A 19,388-nucleotide genomic window follows, 5' to 3' on the forward strand; every position below is an offset into this window, starting at 1 on the left:
CAATTTATAACATAAGATGTCTAATAATAATAATAATAATAATCCAGCTGAACTTCACTAAATATACGAGATATTGCTTATTTTATATTGTGGTTGTTGTTACTTTGGTTTGGTAAATATTGACGTCCATTTGTGAACTATATATACTGTGTGACATTTTAGGAGGTGACCGGAAGGCAGCTGATACAAGACTAACGTGAAGAAGTGAGGCTGTCATTGTTCTGTAGTTTTATTTATCTTATAAATAAAGTTACACAAAATTAAGTTACAAAAAGTCATTACTTTTAAGCTGCTTATTTTTCCTACAATATGACATCAAATGATCGTATATGATAAATGTATAAAGTGTTGACGTGCTGACGTGTTCAGGCCGCGACGCTTCCGTGAGGTTTCTGAACGGGTTCAGAGAGCAGAGCGACAGATCGACAGATCTGGCGTCGATAGATTCAGACTGCTGTCAGACAGGAGGAGGAGATCACCGAGGGATCGAACGAGCGGATGGAGGCGGCGTAGCTTCACCGGGACACCGGGCACGAGTTAAACCGCAGGCAGCTCACACACTCACCGAGGAAGGGGGAAGAACAGCACGATATGCAGTGAGTATCCATTTCCAACAAGGTGCTTCGGGGCCGAATGAATCCTCTGACCCGGAGAGGAGCCGCCGGGCCGCCGCAGCCCCCCGGACCGGGACCGTTAGCCCCGCTAGCCGGTTAGCTCGCTGCGTTCACGCTGATCAGATGTGGAAACGAGACCATTTATATTGGATTCGTTTTGCAGCTCCACTTGTCCCGGATTAACAGATGATCTGATGTCATAATTGGGCGTTCAACGGTGTTTTGTTTGTTTTCTGCGTCACGTCAGTACTTTGTTGTGCTAGTTAGCTGGTTCGTTAGTTAGCTAGCTAGCTGCTGCACTCAAGATGTTTAATGTCGAAACGGAGAAGATGGAGTTGAATTTAAGTTCCGGAACAGAAACACTCGGTTTCCTTCGGTCTCCTGACAGCTTGAAAACGGTCAGATTTAACTGTCTAGTGCCTCCGATGATCCGGTGGACTGGAGGGATGAAAGAAAGGTGGAGGTGTCTTCTGAAACACGGGGGGGGGGGGGGATGGTGGTGTGGTGTGGGTGTGGTGTGATGTGATGGTGGTGTGGGTGTGGTGTGGTGTGATGGTGGTGTGGGTGTGGTGTGGTGTGATGGTGGTGTGGGTGTGGTGTGATGTGATGGTGGTGTGGGTGTGGTGTGATGTGATGGTGGTGTGGGTGTGGTGTGGTGTGATGGTGGTGTGGGTGTGGTGTGATGTGATGGTGGTGTGGGTGTGGTGTGGTGTGATGGTGGTGTGGGTGTGGTGTGGTGTGATGGTGGTGTGGGTGTGGTGTGATGTGATGGTGGTGTGGGTGTGGTGTGATGTGGGTGTGATGTGATGGTGGTGTGGGTGTGGCGTGATGTGGGTGTGGTGTAATGGTGGTGTGGTGTGGTGTGGTGTGATGGTGGTGTGGTTGTGATGGTGGTGTGGTTGTGATGGTGGTGTGGTGTGATGGTGGTGTGGTTGTGATGGTGGTGTGTGTTTGTGGTCAGCAGGTCATGAAGCGGGTCCGTACGGAGCAGATCCAGTACGCTGTGGCTCAGTACCTGAAGAGGAGGCAACATGTGGACACAGACGGCTCACTGAAAGGAGCCAAACTGTTCCAGTCAGCTGAAGAGATGGCAGCCAGCCTCACAGGTGATATGGAGGGGGTGGAGGGGTGGAGGGGATGGAGGGGTGAAGGCAATGGAGGGGTGAAGGCGATGGAGGTGTGGAGGCGATGGAGGGGTGAAGGGGGTGGAGGCGACGGAGGGGCGGAGGCGATGGAGGGGGTGGAGGGATGGAGGCCAGTTTATGGGCTCCATCAGGGAGAAGTTGTGATCGATTTACAGTTTTAATTTGACTTCCACTTGACAGTGCTGTATCCTCCTCCTCTTCTCTCCCCCTCCCTCCTCCTCCCCCTCCTCTTCTCCCCCCCCTCCCCCCGAGCAGTCCAGACTGAGTCGGGCTGTTCCAACGTGGTGTCAGCGTCTCCCTGCCAGTCTGACTCCCATCAGTATGAGGTCCAGTTCTCCAGGCTGCGCTCCTTCCTCTCAGGTAGGACCTCAGGACCTTCTGTCCTCCAGACGTGAACACTGACGGTTCAGATACCTTGAAGCTCTTTTCACTCGTCCTCCTGAAGAGTTTATCGACTCCGGAGTCACATCAGATGTTTGTGAGCGGTTTGTCTTGGTTTTTGATATCAAACCCTCCGACGTCTTTTTATTTCCCCTGAACAGAAGCAGACGTCTCGTGGGCGGAGGAGGTGAGCGGCATCCTGTATCCGCTCTTCGTCTACCTCCACCTGGACATGGTGCGCTGCGGCCCGAAGGGGGCGGTAGACGGTTTCTACACCCGTTTCCACGGCGACTTCCTTCAGGACGGCGAGCGGCGCGCGACCGTCGAGCAGCTCCGCCACGTTCTCACCGCTCAGGACGTCGCCGCCAACCCCGAGCTGAGCGCCTTCCTGGAGCACAAGTACGTGGTGCACCTGGCGGAGCCGGCCTACGGCTACCTGCTGCGCTTCCTGCAGAGCGAGGACAACGGCGCCCTCTGCAGGGCCCTCAGCACACACCTGCAGGTGGAGGTCACCGCCTCCAGGCGCACGGACTACCAGCTGTACGGCACCGCCGGCGGGGCGACCGCCGCCCCCAACTCCGCCTCCTCGTGGGCGGGGGTGGACGGAGGGGAGGGCGGGGAGGGGGTGGAGGTCCCCGCCGGCATCCCGCAGAGCGAAGTGGCGCTGGAGGCTCTGCGGGACTGCGTCAAGAAGGTCCGGGAGGGCCCGCCCTCGCTCACCACCGTCTGCTTCTACGCCTTCCACCACACGGAGCAGATGCTGACCGGCGCCGAGGTGTCGGCCGACAGCCGGCTGCTCGCCGCCGGCTTCGACAGCTCCGCCGTGAAGCTGTGGAGCCTCCGAGCGCGAAAGCTGAAGGCGCGACCGCATCGGGCCGACGTGTCGCGCATCCACCTGGCCTGTGACGTCCTGGAGGAGGTGAGGCGGCGCTGCCGGTGCATGCTGGGACGCGTTTCCTCTGCTTTCCTGATTCCTTCTGGATGTTTTCTTTCACTTGGTCAATCCACCTTTTGGTTTAGGAATCACTGCGATCGCAATAATTAACGCAAATTCAAGCAATATTTGCGGGAACTTGCAACTTTAAATGGAACATTTTGACATTTCTGTCTTAGTTCTTTTATTTAAATATTGATTTCAGACCCTAAACATTCAAAACTGAAACGTATTTACTTTCCAGCACCCTGAAAACCCCCAAAATATATTCAGAATTTGTCCTTGTTGAATTGCAGATTGATTAACGATTAGATGAAAAAGATGTTTCATGATATTTGAACAGAAATACAATTAAAACATTCATTTATCAAGGTGAGAGTTTGAATTACCTAAAAGAACCTAACACTGCTTATTTAATGTGACTCTACAGAAACATTTGATTGAATAGATGAAGATTTCTACCAAAGAAGCAGAAAGCAACTCAAACTCTAACAAACATTTGGTTTGATAAATTCATTAACAACTAATTAATCACTCAATTTGTGCCATTGCTGATCATTTATCAATCAAAAGTATCTTCAGTGTGATTATTGGTTGGTTTCCTCAGTCAGATATAATTATTAACTGGAATATTTTAGGATTTCAGACATTTTGTTGGACAGGAGACATTTGAAGACGTCTTCATGGTCTCCAGGAAACTATGTTGGACATTTTCTCAATTTGTTTTTGACAGTTCAAATAATAGATGAAAACAGATTAAGCGAGAATAAAAAGGATGGTTGGTTCCAGCTCATCCAGATGTTCCCCGTGTCTCCTCAGGTGGACGAGGAGGACGCGTCCGGCAGCGAGGTGAAGACGCTGCGGGGTCACAGCGGCCCGGTGTTTCGGACCGCCTTCCTGACGGACAGCTCCGGGATGCTGTCCTGCTCCGAGGACACGACCATCCGCTACTGGGACCTGGGCAGCTTCACCAACACGGCTCTGTACCGCGGCCACGTGTACCCGGTGTGGGACGTGGACGTCAGCCCCTGCAGCCTCTACTTCGCCAGCTGCTCCAACGACCGCAGCGCTCGCCTCTGGACCTTCTCGCGGACCTACCCGCTGCGGCTCTACGCCGGACACCTGTCCGACGTCGACTGCGTCAAATTCCACCCGAACTCCAACTACCTGGCCACCGGCTCCACGGACAAGACCGTGCGGCTGTGGAGCACCCAGCAGGGGGCGTCGGTGCGGCTCTTCACCGGCCACCGCGGCCCGGTGCTATCGCTCGCGTTCTCGCCCAACGGGAAGTACTTGGCGTCCGCCGGCGAGGACCAGCGGGTGAAGCTGTGGGACTTGGCGTCGGGGACGTTGTTCAAAGACCTGCGGGGACACACGGACGGCGTCAGCAGTCTGTCCTTCAGCCCCGACAGCAGCCTGGTGGCGTCGGCGTCTCTGGACAACTCGGTGCGCGTGTGGGACGTCCGCAACTCCCACGGCGGGACGGCGGCCGACGGCTCGTCCGGCGAGATGGTGGGACTGTTCGCCGGGAACACCAGCAGCGTGCTCAACGTGCAGTTCATGGCCTGCAACCTGCTGCTGGTCACCGGCACCGCCCAGGAGAAGGCGGAGCCGTAGAACGGGTCGGTCCCTCGGCACCGCCCAGGAGAAGGCGGAGCCGTAGAACGGGTCGGCCTCATGTTTTCCTCACAGGTTAAATGGCACCAACAGGCTCAGACTTTGTTTTCCTCGTGAGTTTTTTAATGAAAAGACTGGCTTCATACTTTTTTTTTTTTTTTTATAAATCACAAGTCTCCCTCTTCAGAAAGATGCTTTGATATTCATTTATAGATAAATATTACAAAACATGTTCACTGGATGTCAGAATTAAAGAGTTCCTCAGTTTCTCGTTGACCTGATTATTAAACAGTGTTGAGGTTCTTTGCTGTTCTGCACCATCAAAACAGGAATATGGTTATTGGTTAATATCGGTTTTACCCAAAAGAGAAAATAGCACAAAGAAAAAAAGACGTGACTGAAGTGCATCAGCTGGTTCTGGAAATACAAACGTGATTGAACACAGAATTTGCAAGATAAAAGATTTGTGGCAGAAACAGACGGACAACTAAGATAATGATACCACAATATCAGACCAACATCATACAGCAAGTAGCTCCGCCCCCAGAGATCTGATTGGTCAACTGAACATCTGGAACAAATCATCATGACATCACATCCTGCTCATCACTAGAAATATCCCTCCACCTCCTCAATGGAATATAGAATTAGAATAGAGTTTCATACAATATGTAATATAATGTAGTTTCTACTTGTTATAGTTCTATTAAATGACCCATTTGGTGAAGTCGGGTCTCTTTTGGTCCTTTTTGGTCGCTCCGAGCACCCGTACCGTAACACCACGGATAGTCACGCACTTACAATCCTAGAGGAGGCTAGCTGGACCGGTTTGGTTTGAACACATGACACGGAGCTAAAATGTTAAAAACACATGAGTCCATGGATATCTTTGTTCATCAGATATCTTTGTTCATCACATATCTTTGTTCATCAGATATCTTTGTTCATCAGATATCTTTGTTCATCACATATCTTTGTTCATCAGATATCTTTGTTCACCAGATATCTTTGTTCATCAGATATCTTTGTTCACCAGATATCTTTGTTCACCAGATATCTTTGTTCACCAGATATCTTTGTTCATCAGATATCTTTGTTCACCAGATATCTTTGTTCATCAGATATCTTTGTTCACCAGATATCTTTGTTCATCAGATATCTTTGTTCATCAGATATCTTTGTTCACCAGATATCTTTGTTCATCAGATATCTTTGTTCATCAGATATCTTTGTGCATCAGATATCTTTGTTCACCAGATATCTTTGTTCACCAGATATCTTTGTTCATTAGATATCTTTGTTCATCAGATATCTTTGTTCATTAGATATCTTTGTTCATCAGATATCTTTGTTCCTCAGATATCTTTGTTCATCAGATATCTTTGTGCATCAGATATCTTTGTTCATCAGATATCTTTGTGCATCAGATATCTTTGTTCATCAAATATCTTTGTTCATCAAATATCTTTGTTCATCAGATATCTTTGTTCATCAGATATCTTTGTTCTTCAGATATCTTTGTTCTTCAGATAGCTTAGTTCATCAGATATCTTTGTTCATCAGATATCTTTGTTCCAACCAGACTGAACTAGCTGATCAGTTTAGTGTTTCTATGTTCTGTATTTATTTAGTTGGAGACTAGAAATCCTCTCTGTTGCTAGGTGGTTGCTAAGGGTCGGACTACTTCTTGGAGTAGGAAACATTGCGTATGTTACATAAGAGTACTAACGCGACTGGTTGTTTTCCAGTTCTTAGTCATACCCCATGTGTTGCCGTGGAAACAGAGATCACGCTAACAGTTAATTGCTCCACAATATGAACACATTTAGATTAAATACTTTATTTTGTGATATGACTTCAAAGCAAAGCCTCGTGAAATATTGCTTAATTTAAAAAACCAATAGAATTGATTTCAATGGATCTTATTCAACACTTTCTCACACTGCAAATGTCTGTATATTTGTTTATTTACAGAATAAAAACTGCAACAAATGCTGTTATTTAACAACCGCTGTGACATTAACATTTTCTAACAACGTAGTTATGAACAGACACCAGCTGGAGAAAACATTAAGAATTCATTTAAACTTTTTCCAAAAATACTGTACAAAGTCCGGGCAAAAATTTGAATAAGAGATCAAATTCAACTTAAAAAAAGTGAGCTAAAAAGGAAGTAAGTTGTGCATCAGGAGGGAAGTCCTGCAGCGAGGATGCTGCCCAGCAGCGTCCGGTCCTTCAGAGCGTTCTCCACGTCGCTCTCCTCGATCTTCAGGAACACCTGCAGGAGACAGGAAGCAGGAACACGTCTTTAAAACCAGACGGAGCACCAGCACCCAGAAAAACTATCAAATAAGAGCCGTCATCTCCACCACAAGTCATTTAAACCTAAAAAGAAGACCTTCGGTAGAGAAACTGACAATAAAAACAAACATTCAGTCAATAGATTCAACAAAATCTAAAAAGAGCATCCGTGTTTCCATGACGACGCGTTGATGACCCGTTGACGACGCGCAGCCTCATTCACTAATATGAGCGTAGAAATGTTCTTACTGTGCTCACGCAAAATCACAGCGGGATTCATGACACGCGTTCTCACCACATCCCGCTTTGTTTGAAATAATAATAATAACAACAACAACAACATAATTATGGGCCGAGGTATCGGCCAGGTTCGCCCCAACAATGACCGATACAGGAGCTTAAAACGTGAAGGCAGTGAATTTATGACACCGGCAGCAATTATTAACATTAATATAAAGAGAAAGCGTCGTATAAACGGATGGAAGTGATGACATCATCCACGGGTAATTTATTTATAATATATGTGAATATTTGAATTACGTTAATAACCGATGAGAATTAAAGGTTCGCCTGTTTGATGCTTTTGGTCAACGCATTAGTGAATTAACGGTTTTCAATATTGTCGTTTATTAAATCCTTTCTTAATGATTAAAGTTTTAAGAAGCTAAAAGGTGTGTTTACATGTTCTCAGTCATCATCTGTTCCTCCTCATGAGCTCGTTCTACATCCAACAATCCCAGATTAGTGAAAACGTCTCAGCAGATGAACAGGTCGTCAGAAATAACCAACAATTCAAAGAACAACTCCAGACGCACAATAAAGAGAGAAACCCATAAGATCAGACTCCAGCTGTGAGCAGCAGGAAGATGAAAGCCTGATGAGAGTTCATCTCTTGGTCATCGTGGTTGCGTTGCGTTGCGTTGCGTTGCGTACCTTGGTGAGTCGAGCCTCTTTAGCCTTCTTCAGAGCGACGACTCCTCGACTCTCCAGCAGGCTGCAGAGCGACAGACACTCGGCCTGACCGACCGCACACACCTGCTGCCGGACGCACACCCGGCTGTACACCTCGTGGAGCTGGAACACAAACACACTGCTCACTACACACACCGACAACACACTGCTCACCACACACACTACACACACCGACAACACACTACACACACCGACAACACACTGCTCACCACACACACCGACAACACACTGCTCACCACACACACCGACAACACACTGCTCACCACACACACCGACAACACACTGCTCACCACACACACCGACAACACACTGCTCACCACACACACCGACAACACACTGCAGCGCCTCCTGCAGGTCGACCCGGTGAAATGAATCTTAATATTTATTAGTTAATCAGAACCTCCAGAACGAGTTTGTTTGTGATTGTTTTGATCTAAATGTTTGATTTTCTCAGATTTACGATGTAATTTGTGAAGTTTTAAGTGAGTTTTTTTTGCGTAAAATTGCAGGAATTAGAAAAAAAAAATCGCAAATCACAAAGAAAAAAATTTAATCACCACCTGATAAAGTAATAAATGTGTAATCACTTCCTGTGATAATAATCCTGCTGCACATCAGAAATATTTGAGTTTTGATCTTTTTTAATTTATTTATTGAACTTAGAGAACCGTGGAGATAAAAGGTCCTAAAAGCTGCGTATGTTTCCAGAACAGACCGTCTGTGACTGGAATATAGAAACAAGGACTACGTCATCTGTCAAAATAAGAGCTTTAGATGCTGTTTAATTCATGTTCATTCAACACATAGACCTGCTGGATGAAACAAACAAAGAGACGTCTCTGACAACTGGACGTGTGGAGAAAACTCATTTAACATCCAGTAATATGGAATCACTTCCTCTGATCACAAACATTTAATCATCATTTTAATGTGAAGAACACATTTCCCACAAACCCCGTCACTTCCTGTTTCTCCTCTGGTTCCTGTTTCTCCGTGAACAGAGTTTTATTTGGAGATGAAAACAGGAGCAGAGATTTTCTGGTTGGAATGAGGAGTTATTGTTGGTAATAAAGAGAGTTTAGTTTGAAAAGATTTACTTTATGATTTAATACTTTCAGATTCTGATGACGACGTTTTTTGTGCAAAAATTATTGGGATCACAAGATGGTGATTTCCTGGAGGGACTGATTACGCTTTAAGTAACGTGGACGAGATCATGAATGAACTCATGTTCCTTCCTGATGATTTCATGAGGTGTTAATGCAGGAACGAATCCTTAATATGTCATAGTTCTGTTCCTGAACTCACCTTCCCCAGGATGACCTCTTTGCTCTTCCCGGTGCGACTGACCAGCAGGAGGCAGCAGACCAGCAGCTTCTGCTGCAGAGGGAAACTCTCGCCCGTCGAGTCGCCGCCCTGCGACATGCGGTCGCCGTACACCTCCGACAGAACCCGCGCCACCTGCGGGAGGCCGACCCGGGACGCTGCGGACGGAGAAGAGCTTCAGCCGGCGTTCACGCAACGATCTGACCTCCGACACGGTCACCGCACCGCGAACACAAACATGGACTCACCTTTACCTGCAGCGCCGGGATCGGTTGCTTTCTTTCTCTCGTCAGACTCGACGACCTCAACGGCTCTCCTGAAAAAAAACACGAGAAAATCAAACTAACGTCAGTAAAGAGCTGCGAGACGCGAACGGAAAGAATCCAGCCGAGGACACAAACGTTCAGCTCGTCTCTACCTGCAGATGTCCAGAGCCTTCCTGGCGTCTCCGGAGACCGCCGACACCTTCCGGGCACAAAACTGGACCGCCAAGGCGTCGAGGAGCCCGTCGGCCGACGCCTGAGAGGAGACGCACAGATCAGACGTGAAGACGCCACCAGGGACGCTCAAATCAAAAAACACTGAATCGCACAGCGCCGCGTACCTGAGCGAGGCGGTCCTGTACGATGGCCGTGAGCTCCTGCCGGCTGTAGGGAGGGAAGTGGAGCAGCAGGGGGCGACAGTGAGGCCGAGCCTGCAGCCGGGGCAGGATGCGGTCCGTCAGATCCAGAGCGTTGGCCATACCTGCACAGGTGTTACAGGAGGGTCGGGTTACAGGCGGCTTTGTACAAACACACATAACTGGATCTATACAAGAGCACACGTATGTAACTTCAAGCATGCAAACAACACGTGTTCATTTTAAACAGACTGGATATAGGTTAGGTTAGGTAGTTACTTTATTAATCCCTGAGGGGACATTTTTTATATAAAAGATATAAAAGAGTTCGTAGCTTCAGGTCTGTAAAATGGTTCTGATCCAGAAGTGTCTTCAGCTGCAATACCAGCGAGTGCCACTAGAGGTCGGCTCCAAAAAGCCTCCGGCTCCATAGACTCCCATTCAACTTCTCTCATCAAATCCAAAGTGAATCAAATGTGTCCATCAGTTATCTCGGTGTTGTTAGCAGACGGCGTCCTTACCGACGAGACAGAGACGTGACCCGGGCAGATACGGCCACTCGAAGATGGTGTAGAGGACGTCCTGAGTTCTGCTGTCCAGCTGATCCATCTCATCCAGAACCAGCAGCCTGACGGGGAAGAAAGACGGAGTCAGTCTCTGGCGTCCTCTGAGGGGTCGTGACCTTTGAACCGGAGAACCCAAAAGACTCACACAGCGGGCCCCGGGGCCGTCAGGAACCGCTGCAGCCCGTTCGGCCCGCCGGACGCCTTCAGCTTGTCGGCCAGCAGAGGGAAGACGGCGTGGGAGCTCCTCAGACTCATGCAGTTCACCACCACCGTCTGCACGCTCGCCAGCTCGGCCTGACGACACGGAAACAACGACACGACACTCAGCGACCAAACGACAACAACCCCGAGAAGAGATCAGCTGTTCGTCCTTCAGAGAACGTTTCCGGCTCACCTCCATCTCCTGCAGCACACAGCTGAAACACGCCGTCTTGCCGGTTCCCGGAGCTCCGGAGACGTAGAGGCTGCCGGGGAGGCGGCGCAGCGCCGTCTCCTCCAGGAAGGAGCGGATGGAGGTCCGCTCGGCCTCCCGGGACAGCAGGCGCTCGGGCACGGCGGTGTGCAGCGCCTGCTTCACGCCGTGGAACCGCGAGTCTGTGGAGAAGTCGCGGTTAATAACGCCGTCGAGAAAAGAAACACAAACTAAACGCAAGTGTGATTACTGAAGCTGAACTGGAGGACGACGTGGACATCATTTCTGGTTTGATCCATAAACTCGTAAAAAACTTCAGGTGACTGGTTTTAACCACAAAGTCTAAAGATTTTGCATCAATAAAGAAAAATAATGAGATCAATTTTCTGTTTTTCTTTTAAAAAGATGAAAACTTATCAGCTGCTGGTTTACTAAAGTAAATCAGTTACAGACACTCAGATATAAATATGTGCTTGGTTCTTTTTTAAATGGTTTTCAGTTGTGTGTAAATATTATTATTATAAATAAGTTGTTGCCCGTAAATGGTCAAGAAGTAATACAAATAAACTGATAAAATAAAGTCCAGATTCCTGGATCACAGGTGTTTCCTAGATGGATCATTGGTTTTCATACTTTCTGCAAACAGCCGAGTGACCGCGGGACTCTTCCTGGACTTGTGGCCGAGGCTCCGGCTCGCCGTCTCCTGGCGCCTCGGCGGCGACCCGTCGGCGGGGGAGCGCGGCGAGGACGGAACCAGCCGGCGACGGGTCGACACCGGCGAGTTCTCGTCGAAGCCCAGTTTTCGCGGTGAAGACGACGCCGGCTTGCTCTGCTTCGGCGGGGAACCCTGCAGCACGGCGCCGAGGTTGCAGCCGTTGTCATCACCTTGACAAACAAAATACTCATTAAGCCTTTTACGGAAATGACCTCATCACATGAACGCATCACCTCCAACATATCTGAACTAATCAAACGCCTCCTTCTATAAAAACATTACATAAAAAACATTATTCCTTCCATCTTTTTTCTACTTTTGTGAAATATATTAGTAAAACTCATGTTTTTTTCTCTTTCTTTTTTGATGATTTATGACATCAGAACTTTGTTATTTTGCACAAAAGACATTGCAGCCGTTTCTATAGACGGGCAGCCGGTGCCGTGGAAACTGGACCCGCAGTGAGTGGAAATGTGACTTTGAGCCCAGAAACTGTTTGTGGTTTTTTTCCTTGTCTAATACGAGTCAGTGGTTTTAGATCTTGAAGGTGGAGAAAACATTTACACCAGAATAAATAAAAGACCTCTCACCTGCACGCTTCCGAGGGCTGAGAGGAAGCCGGGTCTGCGGTGAGGGCGGCGCTGCCGGGCGTCGGGGTGACAGAGGAGTGAGTCGGTGGGGGAGACATCTGGGTGACAGAGAGCCGGGAGGTTTCGGGGAGATCGGTGCCATCCGGGTCGGGGCCCGAGGTCCGGGCTCGGTCGGTGAGGGAGCCGGCGGTTTCTTGGACTGGGAAGAAATCCTGCAGGATTTGCGTCGAGGGAACGCCAGCGTGGGCTGAGCTCCGTCCTGAGCTCCGTCCTGAGCTCCGTCCTGAGGGCGCCTGCTGGGCATGTCGGGTTCAACCTGAAACAAAGACGGGAAAAAAAAACCTGGAAATGAACCTTCAAGTCTCTAATGTTGATGCAGAGAGTTCAGATTTATCCCCACATGAAGTCTGAATCTGGTTAATATTAATTCATTGATATTAATTAATATAAGAGATGTGACATGGAAAACATTCGTATTCACTTTAATGGGTCAATAGGTTTTTCTTTGAGTTGCTGGAGAGAGAAAAAACCCAGCAAAATATAGACTGGAACAGATCTGCTCAGAGATCCATTTCTGGATAAAAAATTAATTAATTAGCAAAAATTCAAACAAGTAGAAAAACTTCCAAGCTCCCAAATACAGACACTGAAAAAGGTTTAAAAAATAACCTCATTACGGTGGTTTCTATTTTTTTTGTTTTTTATTCATAAAAACGGCCTTCACATCCCAAGCTCCTAATTTGACCGGTTAAACTGATGGGAAAAGGATTTGTCTCTTCCTCTTGTTTGCATTGTGGCTCCGGAAAGTCTCTTGTCAAGCAGACAATGTCCGATGTGTTTGATTTTGAATCCAGCCTCTTGAGTAATTTTTTCAACATAATTGGTCCTTCGAGCCGGATCCCAACATCTCCTCCTCTCTCCGGACACATCCTGAAACCGTGAAAGACCTCAGTTTGGACATTGGTGAGATCAGGACTGACTGGAGAGAGGACGAGTGACGGGATCCTAGAACAAGACTGATTCACCATCAAAACATCGGACACCCGGGTAAGACAACTTCTTTTGTTGTTATTTTGATCTAAAGAGTAGACTAGGTAAACTAAAGAGTCTGAGTAGATTAGGTAAACTAAAGAGTGAGTAGACTAGATAAACCAAAGAGTCTGAGCAGACTAGGTAAACTAAAGAGTCTGAGTAGACTAGTTAAACTAAAGAGTCTGAGTAGATTAGGTAAACTAAAGAGTGAGTAGACTAGGTAAACTAAAGAGTCTGAGTAGATTAGGTAAACTAAAGAGTGTGAGTAGATTAGGTAAACTAAAGAGTCTGAGCAGACTAGGTAAACTAAAGAGTGTGAGTAGACTAGTTAAACTAAAGAGTCTGAGTAGATTAGGTAAACTAAAGAGTGAGTAGACTAGGTAAACTAAACGGTCTGAATAGATTAGGTAAACTAAAGAGTGTGAGTAGATTAGGTAAACTAAAGAGTCTGAGTAGACTAGGTAAACTAAAGAGTGTGAGTAGATTAGGTAAACTAAACGGTCTGAATAGACTAGGTAAACTAAACGGTCTGAGTAGATTTGGTAAACTAAAGAGTCTGAGTAGACTAGGTAAACTAAAGAGTCTGAGTAGATTAGGTAAACTAAACGGTCTGAGTAGACTAGATAAACTAAAGAGTGTGAGTAGATTAGGTAAACTAAAGAGTGTGAGTAGACTAGGTAAACTAAACGGTCTGAATAGATTAGGTTAACTTAACGGTCTGAGTAGATTAGGTAAACTAAAGAGTGAGTAGATTAGGTAAACTAAACGGTCTGAATAGATTAGGTAAACTAAAGAGTGTGAGTAGATTAGGTAAACTAAAGAGTGTGAGTAGACTAGGTAAACTAAAGAGTGTGAGTAGATTAGGTAAACTAAAGAGTCTGAGTAGACTAGGTAAACTAAAGAGTGTGAGTAGATTAGGTAAACTAAAGAGTCTGAGTAGACTAGGTAAACTAAAGAGTGAGTAGATTAGGTAAACTAAAGAGTCTGAGTAGACTAGGTAAACTAAAGAGTCTGAGTAGATTAGGTAAACTAAAGAGTCTGAGTAGATTAGGTAAACTAAAGAGTCTGAGTAGATTAGGGAAACTAAAGTAGATTAGTAAACTAAAGAGTGTGAGTGAGTAGACTAGGTAAACTAAACGGTCTGAATAGATTAGGTAAACTAAAGAGTGTGAGTAGATTAGGTAAACTAAAGAGTCTGAGTAGACTAGGTAAACTAAAGAGTGTGAGTAGATTAGGTAAACTAAACGGTCTGAATAGACTAGGTAAACTAAAGAGTGTGAGTAGATTAGGTAAACTAAAGAGTCTGAGTAGACCAGGTAAACTAAACGGTCTGAGTAGATTAGGTAAACTAAAGAGTGTGAGTAGATTAGGTAAACTAAACGGTCTGAATAGACTAGGTAAACTAAAGAGTGTGAGTAGACCAGGTAAACTAAACGGTCTGAGTAGATTAGGTAAACTAAAGAGTGTGAGTAGACTAGGTAAACTAAACGGTCTGAATAGATTAGGTAAACTAAAGAGTGTGAGTAGACCAGGTAAACTAAACGGTCTGAGTAGATTAGGTAAACTAAAGAGTGTGAGTAGATTAGGTAAACTAAACGGTCTGAGTAGATTAGGTAAACTAAAGAGTGTGAGTAGACTAGGTAAACTAAAGAGTGTGAGTAGATTAGGTAAACTAAAGAGTGTGAGTAGACTAGGTAAACTAAACGGTCTGAGTAGATTAGGTAAACTAAAGAGTGTGAGTAGACTAGGTAAACTAAAGAGTGTGAGTAGACTAGGTAAACTAAACGGTCTGAGTAGATTAGGTAAACTAAAGAGTGTGAGTAGACCAGGTAAACTAAACGGTCTGAGTAGACTAGGTAAACTAAAGAGTGTGAGTAGACTAGGTAAACTAAAGAGTCTGAGTAGACTAGGTAAACTAAAGAGTGTGAGTAGATTAGGTAAACTAAAGAGTGAGTAGACTAGGTAAACTAAAGAGTGTGAGTAGACTAGGTAAACTAAACGGTACACTGTATAAAGACCGGTTGCTCAGGTGAACTCCATACTAACTGGTTGGCTCACAGATAGAAAAAATGAGATCATGCTGTAATCAGATGGACGAGATCCCTCTGGAGGGAGACGTGAAACACATGCACTCAAAAGGTGCAGATTACATCAAATATTTAAAAAATGGTCAAAGGACCACGGATTCAAGGGGAAACTAACAGGACAGGCTGATCCTCCCAGTGTTCAGAGATGTGCAGCCCTTCAGAGCCAACAGCTGTGATGAAGAAGATGTTCCTCGTGATTCTGTTGTTCTGTTGGACTTTGTCCAAACAGGAGGGATGTGATGGGAGGATGTGTCCTCTCGTCGTTGTGAGGGTACATGAGAATGAAAGTCCGATGTGTCTGGTTCTGAACCGAGTCAGGTTTCCAACATCAACGATCTCTCGTCTCGTCGGACATTTTCCTGTAAACTTACAAACATCATGACGAGCTTCAGACCAACAGTGCAGCGAAGTGAACTAATGGCGCCAAACACCGGCGTCGTCATTAAAACAAGTACTGTGGCTGAATGTGAAACGTATCAGCTCAGAGGAAGAAATGATCTGATTTCATCGACACATGACGTGAAGAAAAGAAGTTAGTTGCGTTGTTTTACACGAAAAACAAGCAAACAACCAACTAAGTTTCAAACAGACCCGCCTGCTCAACTCACTTCCGCCTTTTGATTAACAAACTATTTGACCTCTTTTTACTTCCACGTGCGTGTTTGATGAACGGTTTACCTTTGTCGAAAGTAGAAAGAAGTCCTTTTAGCTCAAAGTAGAGTATCTCCTCTCGGCCCGTCCGTCTCCTCCGTCTCCTCCGCACACTGAACACAAAACTGGCGCCAAATGGTGTCCAGCTCCTCCTCGATCAGCTGCGGTTCCCGCCACAGCTCTCTGATTGGTTAGTGATACAGCGTCCGCGATGCTCATTGATTGGGCGTTTCCTGGACGGGATGTTACGTCAGTGTTGCCATGACGCGCTCAGCCCGGCGGTGGGAGTTTCAATTGAGGACTGTTTTGGCGGAATATAATTTTTCCCGGGAACTTCAGTGTTGTTGTTTTTACGTACGGTTTCATAATTCACTCTTTGGGTCAGTTGATGACGTCACTCTCCTTTTAATTTATGGTGCCACAAAGTCACCTGAAATGTTGACTTCCTGTGAATGATGACGGTTTATTCAAAGAGCTGCGATCTAAAACTGATGTAGTTTCTAATAAGTATTTATGTAGTCGTACTGATGACGTTTGTACGATACATCCGAGCAATAAGATAGATGTAAAAATACTCTTATTACAATTAAGGATGTCATGCTGACCATCCAGTTTTCAGGCTCCTCCCCTGTGGAACTAGCTCCTCCTTTGTGGAACCAGCTCCTCCCCTGTGGAACCAGCTCCTCCCCTGTGGAACTAGCTCCTCCCCTGTGGAACCAGCTCCTCCCCTGTGGAACCAGCTCCTCCCCTGTGGAACTAGCTCCTCCCCTGTGGAACTAGCTCCTCCCCTGTGGAACCAGCTCCTCCCCTGTGCCAGCTCCCAGGTTGTGTTTGAGAGGCAGAAACCCTCTACAGCTTTTCACATCTCATTAACTTCACTCTTTCACTCTCGAAACACTCATATCTCACCATTACACCTTTTCTCTCTCTGCTCTCCTCTCACCCCAACCAGGCGAGGCAGATGTTCTCCACCTCTGGTTCTGTTGACAGATGTTCTCCACCTCTGGTTCTGTTAACAGATGTTCTCCACCTCTGAACCTGGTTCTGTTAACAGATGTTCTCCACCTCTGGTTCTGTTAACAGATGTTCTCCACCTCTGACCCTGGTTCTGTTAACAGATGTTCTCCACCTCTGAACCTGGTTCTGTTGACAGATGTTCTCCACCTCTGGTTCTGTTAACAGATGTTCTCCATCTCTGGTTCTGTTGACAGATGTTCTCTCTGGTTCTGTTGACAGATGTTCTCTGTTGACAGATGTTCTCCACCTCTGGTTCTGTTAACAGATGTTCTCCACCTCTGAACCTGGTTCTGTTGACAGATGTTCTCCACCTCTGGTTCTGTTAACAGATGTTCTCCATCTCTGGTTCTGTTGACAGATGTTCTCCACCTCTGGTTCTGTTAACAGATGTTCTCCACCTCTGAACCTGGTTCTGTTAACAGAACCTGGTTCTGTTAACAGATGTTCTCCATCTCTGGTTCTGTTAACAGATGTTCTCCATCTCTGGTTCTGTTGACAGATGTTCTCCATCTCTGGTTCTGTTAACAGATGTTCTCCACCTCTGGTTCTGTTAACAGATGTTCTCCACTCTGGTTCTGTTAACAGATGTTCTCCACCTCTGGTTCTGTTAACAGATGTTCTCCATCTCTGGTTCTGTTAACAGATGTTCTCCACCTCTGAGCCTGGTTCTGAGAGTTTTTCCTTCCTTCTGTTGGAGCTTTTTCTCCCTTAAAGAGATTTTTTGTGTGAATTGTTGAATTGTTGTGTTTGTCTATAATATTGTAAAGTTCTGCTGTAAAGACTTTAACGTGCCATGAAATGACCGGAGTTGTATTTTGTCACTACACAAATAAAACTGAACTGAAGAATCCTGTTTTCTAGGACGACACCGACTTCAGTCAGAATCACAAACAGTCCCATATTCAAATAGACAAAGGCCAACTTAAAATAAGTGTATGTAAAGAAAGCGGTTGAGTTTGAAGTGGCCTGTGTGCATAAACTAAAAATAAATGTGTATGTTTTATGCAGCTTTTTACAGTGTAAGATAAGGAATTACTGAAATGTTCTGTTTCTGTTTTCCTTTAACGACGACCTACGTTTCTTATTTTACTCAGACGTATGAAACAGCGATTCTACACACTGAAAACTAAATGAGAAACAAAATCCATCATTTTACTTTTACATGTTTGTACTTCTGTGTATTTTGCTACTTGTATGTTAAGTGTTTACTTCAGTGCCGTTTCCCTCTGGATAATTAAAGCTTGTATTTTCTCCTAGCGAGGATTCTGTCGGTCTTTAGTTCAGCAGTCATCCAACACTTGTTGACGTGAGAGTAAGAAAGTCACATTAAACTGAGAGATCTGTTTCAGGGAACACAAACACCTGTGATGTCACCACATTTTTAAAACAGTGATTTAAAATTGTTTTTATTTGTATTTGGTAAAAATCACTCTTTTTTTTTAAGAGCAAATAAAAGTGACAGTTGCAGGTACAAGTTGTTGTTGAAACTTCTCAACAGTAACTTTAACAGTTTGTGAGCTCCAGAGAAAGAAGACAGAGACACGGTGAATCAGGTACCCTTTTATCCCCCAACAGGAATATATTTATTTGAAATTATTTCAAATGATAAAAAACATGGTTGATTAAGATGAACTAGCCGCAGAGTTTCTGCTCGTACGAGTGGACGTGGTGAGCGATCAGGAGACGGCGTGGCCGCTCGTCTCCGGCGTGTTACGGTGAATGAACGTCCCCCAAAAGGAAGTGAAGGTCGATATGTTTTGTTGTTGGTTTTTTTTGGTGTGTTGTTGCTGTCATCCACCGCTCACCTTCTCTAAATTACAAACCAACTGTTTTTGTTTTCAGAAAGCAGATCTCCGAAGTGTTGGCTGGTAGGAACCCGTCACACACATTCAGCTCCTTCAGCCCGACGGCCCAACATCCAGAGTCTGGAACAACCTTCTTATAACGCTTCATCTGTTTTCTTACCTATATTACAAGCTTTTTACAACATAAAAATAGATCAGTGACTATAATTACCATATTCCTTAATGTAAATATACAACATTTATTGCATTTTCAAATAGACTTGTTTCTTATTTACCTTGTTGTCATCATCTTCCCCTTGAAAAAAACCCAACAAAACATAAAACCAACGGTACCGATGAGTGACAACAGGTTTGTGTAAGGCAAAGACCAGCAGGGGGCGCTGCATCACTGACAATCTGACCTCAACCAGCATTTTGTTCTTATTCATTTGTCCTGCATTGTATTTTGGTGGGAATGATGTCATTAGTGTTTTTAAAGTGAAGCTTAATGGTTCATAGAAAAAAAATTAAAAAAAGGATATAATAAAGAACCTCCATCTGTTCTTCAAAAGTTCTCTGGCACTTAAGTGTTCCTGTTATTATTATGGTTTTCTTTTTGGTTAGC

General features: G+C 45.6%; 2 protein-coding genes across 5 annotated transcripts; one reads left to right on the forward strand and one right to left on the reverse strand.

Moving 5' to 3' along the window:
• Positions 1–427: 427 nt before the first annotated feature.
• On the forward strand, positions 428–4,958 carry taf5l (TAF5-like RNA polymerase II, p300/CBP-associated factor (PCAF)-associated factor). Of its 2 annotated transcripts, none has more exons than XM_069721644.1 (5): positions 428–596; positions 1,576–1,720; positions 2,015–2,119; positions 2,302–3,059; positions 3,894–4,958. In XM_069721644.1, exons 2-5 carry the CDS (start codon positions 1,582–1,584, stop codon positions 4,689–4,691), a joined length of 1,800 nt encoding a protein of 599 aa, XP_069577745.1. In that variant the 5' UTR covers positions 428–596; positions 1,576–1,581; the 3' UTR covers positions 4,692–4,958. The 2 variants fall into 2 exon arrangements, with proteins under 2 accessions (XP_069577745.1, XP_069577743.1); XM_069721642.1 differs by having other exon boundaries at positions 429–596; positions 1,579–1,720.
• A 1,613-nt stretch (positions 4,959–6,571) lies between these two features.
• On the reverse strand, positions 6,572–16,071 carry cdc6 (cell division cycle 6 homolog (S. cerevisiae)). Of its 3 annotated transcripts, XM_069721649.1 has the most exons (12): positions 15,990–16,071; positions 12,193–12,508; positions 11,521–11,772; positions 10,870–11,069; positions 10,621–10,769; positions 10,431–10,537; positions 9,895–10,034; positions 9,709–9,809; positions 9,539–9,606; positions 9,273–9,448; positions 7,926–8,066; positions 6,572–6,969 (listed from the first exon to the last, which is right to left on the reverse strand). In XM_069721649.1, exons 2-12 carry the CDS (start codon positions 12,494–12,496, stop codon positions 6,877–6,879), a joined length of 1,731 nt encoding a protein of 576 aa, XP_069577750.1. In that variant the 5' UTR covers positions 12,497–12,508; positions 15,990–16,071; the 3' UTR covers positions 6,572–6,876. The 3 variants fall into 3 exon arrangements, with proteins under 3 accessions (XP_069577750.1, XP_069577751.1, XP_069577753.1); XM_069721650.1 differs by lacking the exon at positions 15,990–16,071 and having other exon boundaries at positions 12,193–12,744; XM_069721652.1 differs by lacking the exon at positions 15,990–16,071 and having other exon boundaries at positions 9,545–9,606; positions 12,193–12,417.
• Positions 16,072–19,388: the final 3,317 nt, after the last annotated feature.

This window comes from Brachyistius frenatus, unplaced genomic scaffold, assembly GCF_029030835.1.
Source record: "Brachyistius frenatus isolate BFR_SWC_R1_liver_20210118 unplaced genomic scaffold, ASM2903083v1 Contig_269, whole genome shotgun sequence".
Lineage (NCBI taxonomy): Eukaryota > Metazoa > Chordata > Actinopteri > Embiotocidae > Brachyistius > Brachyistius frenatus.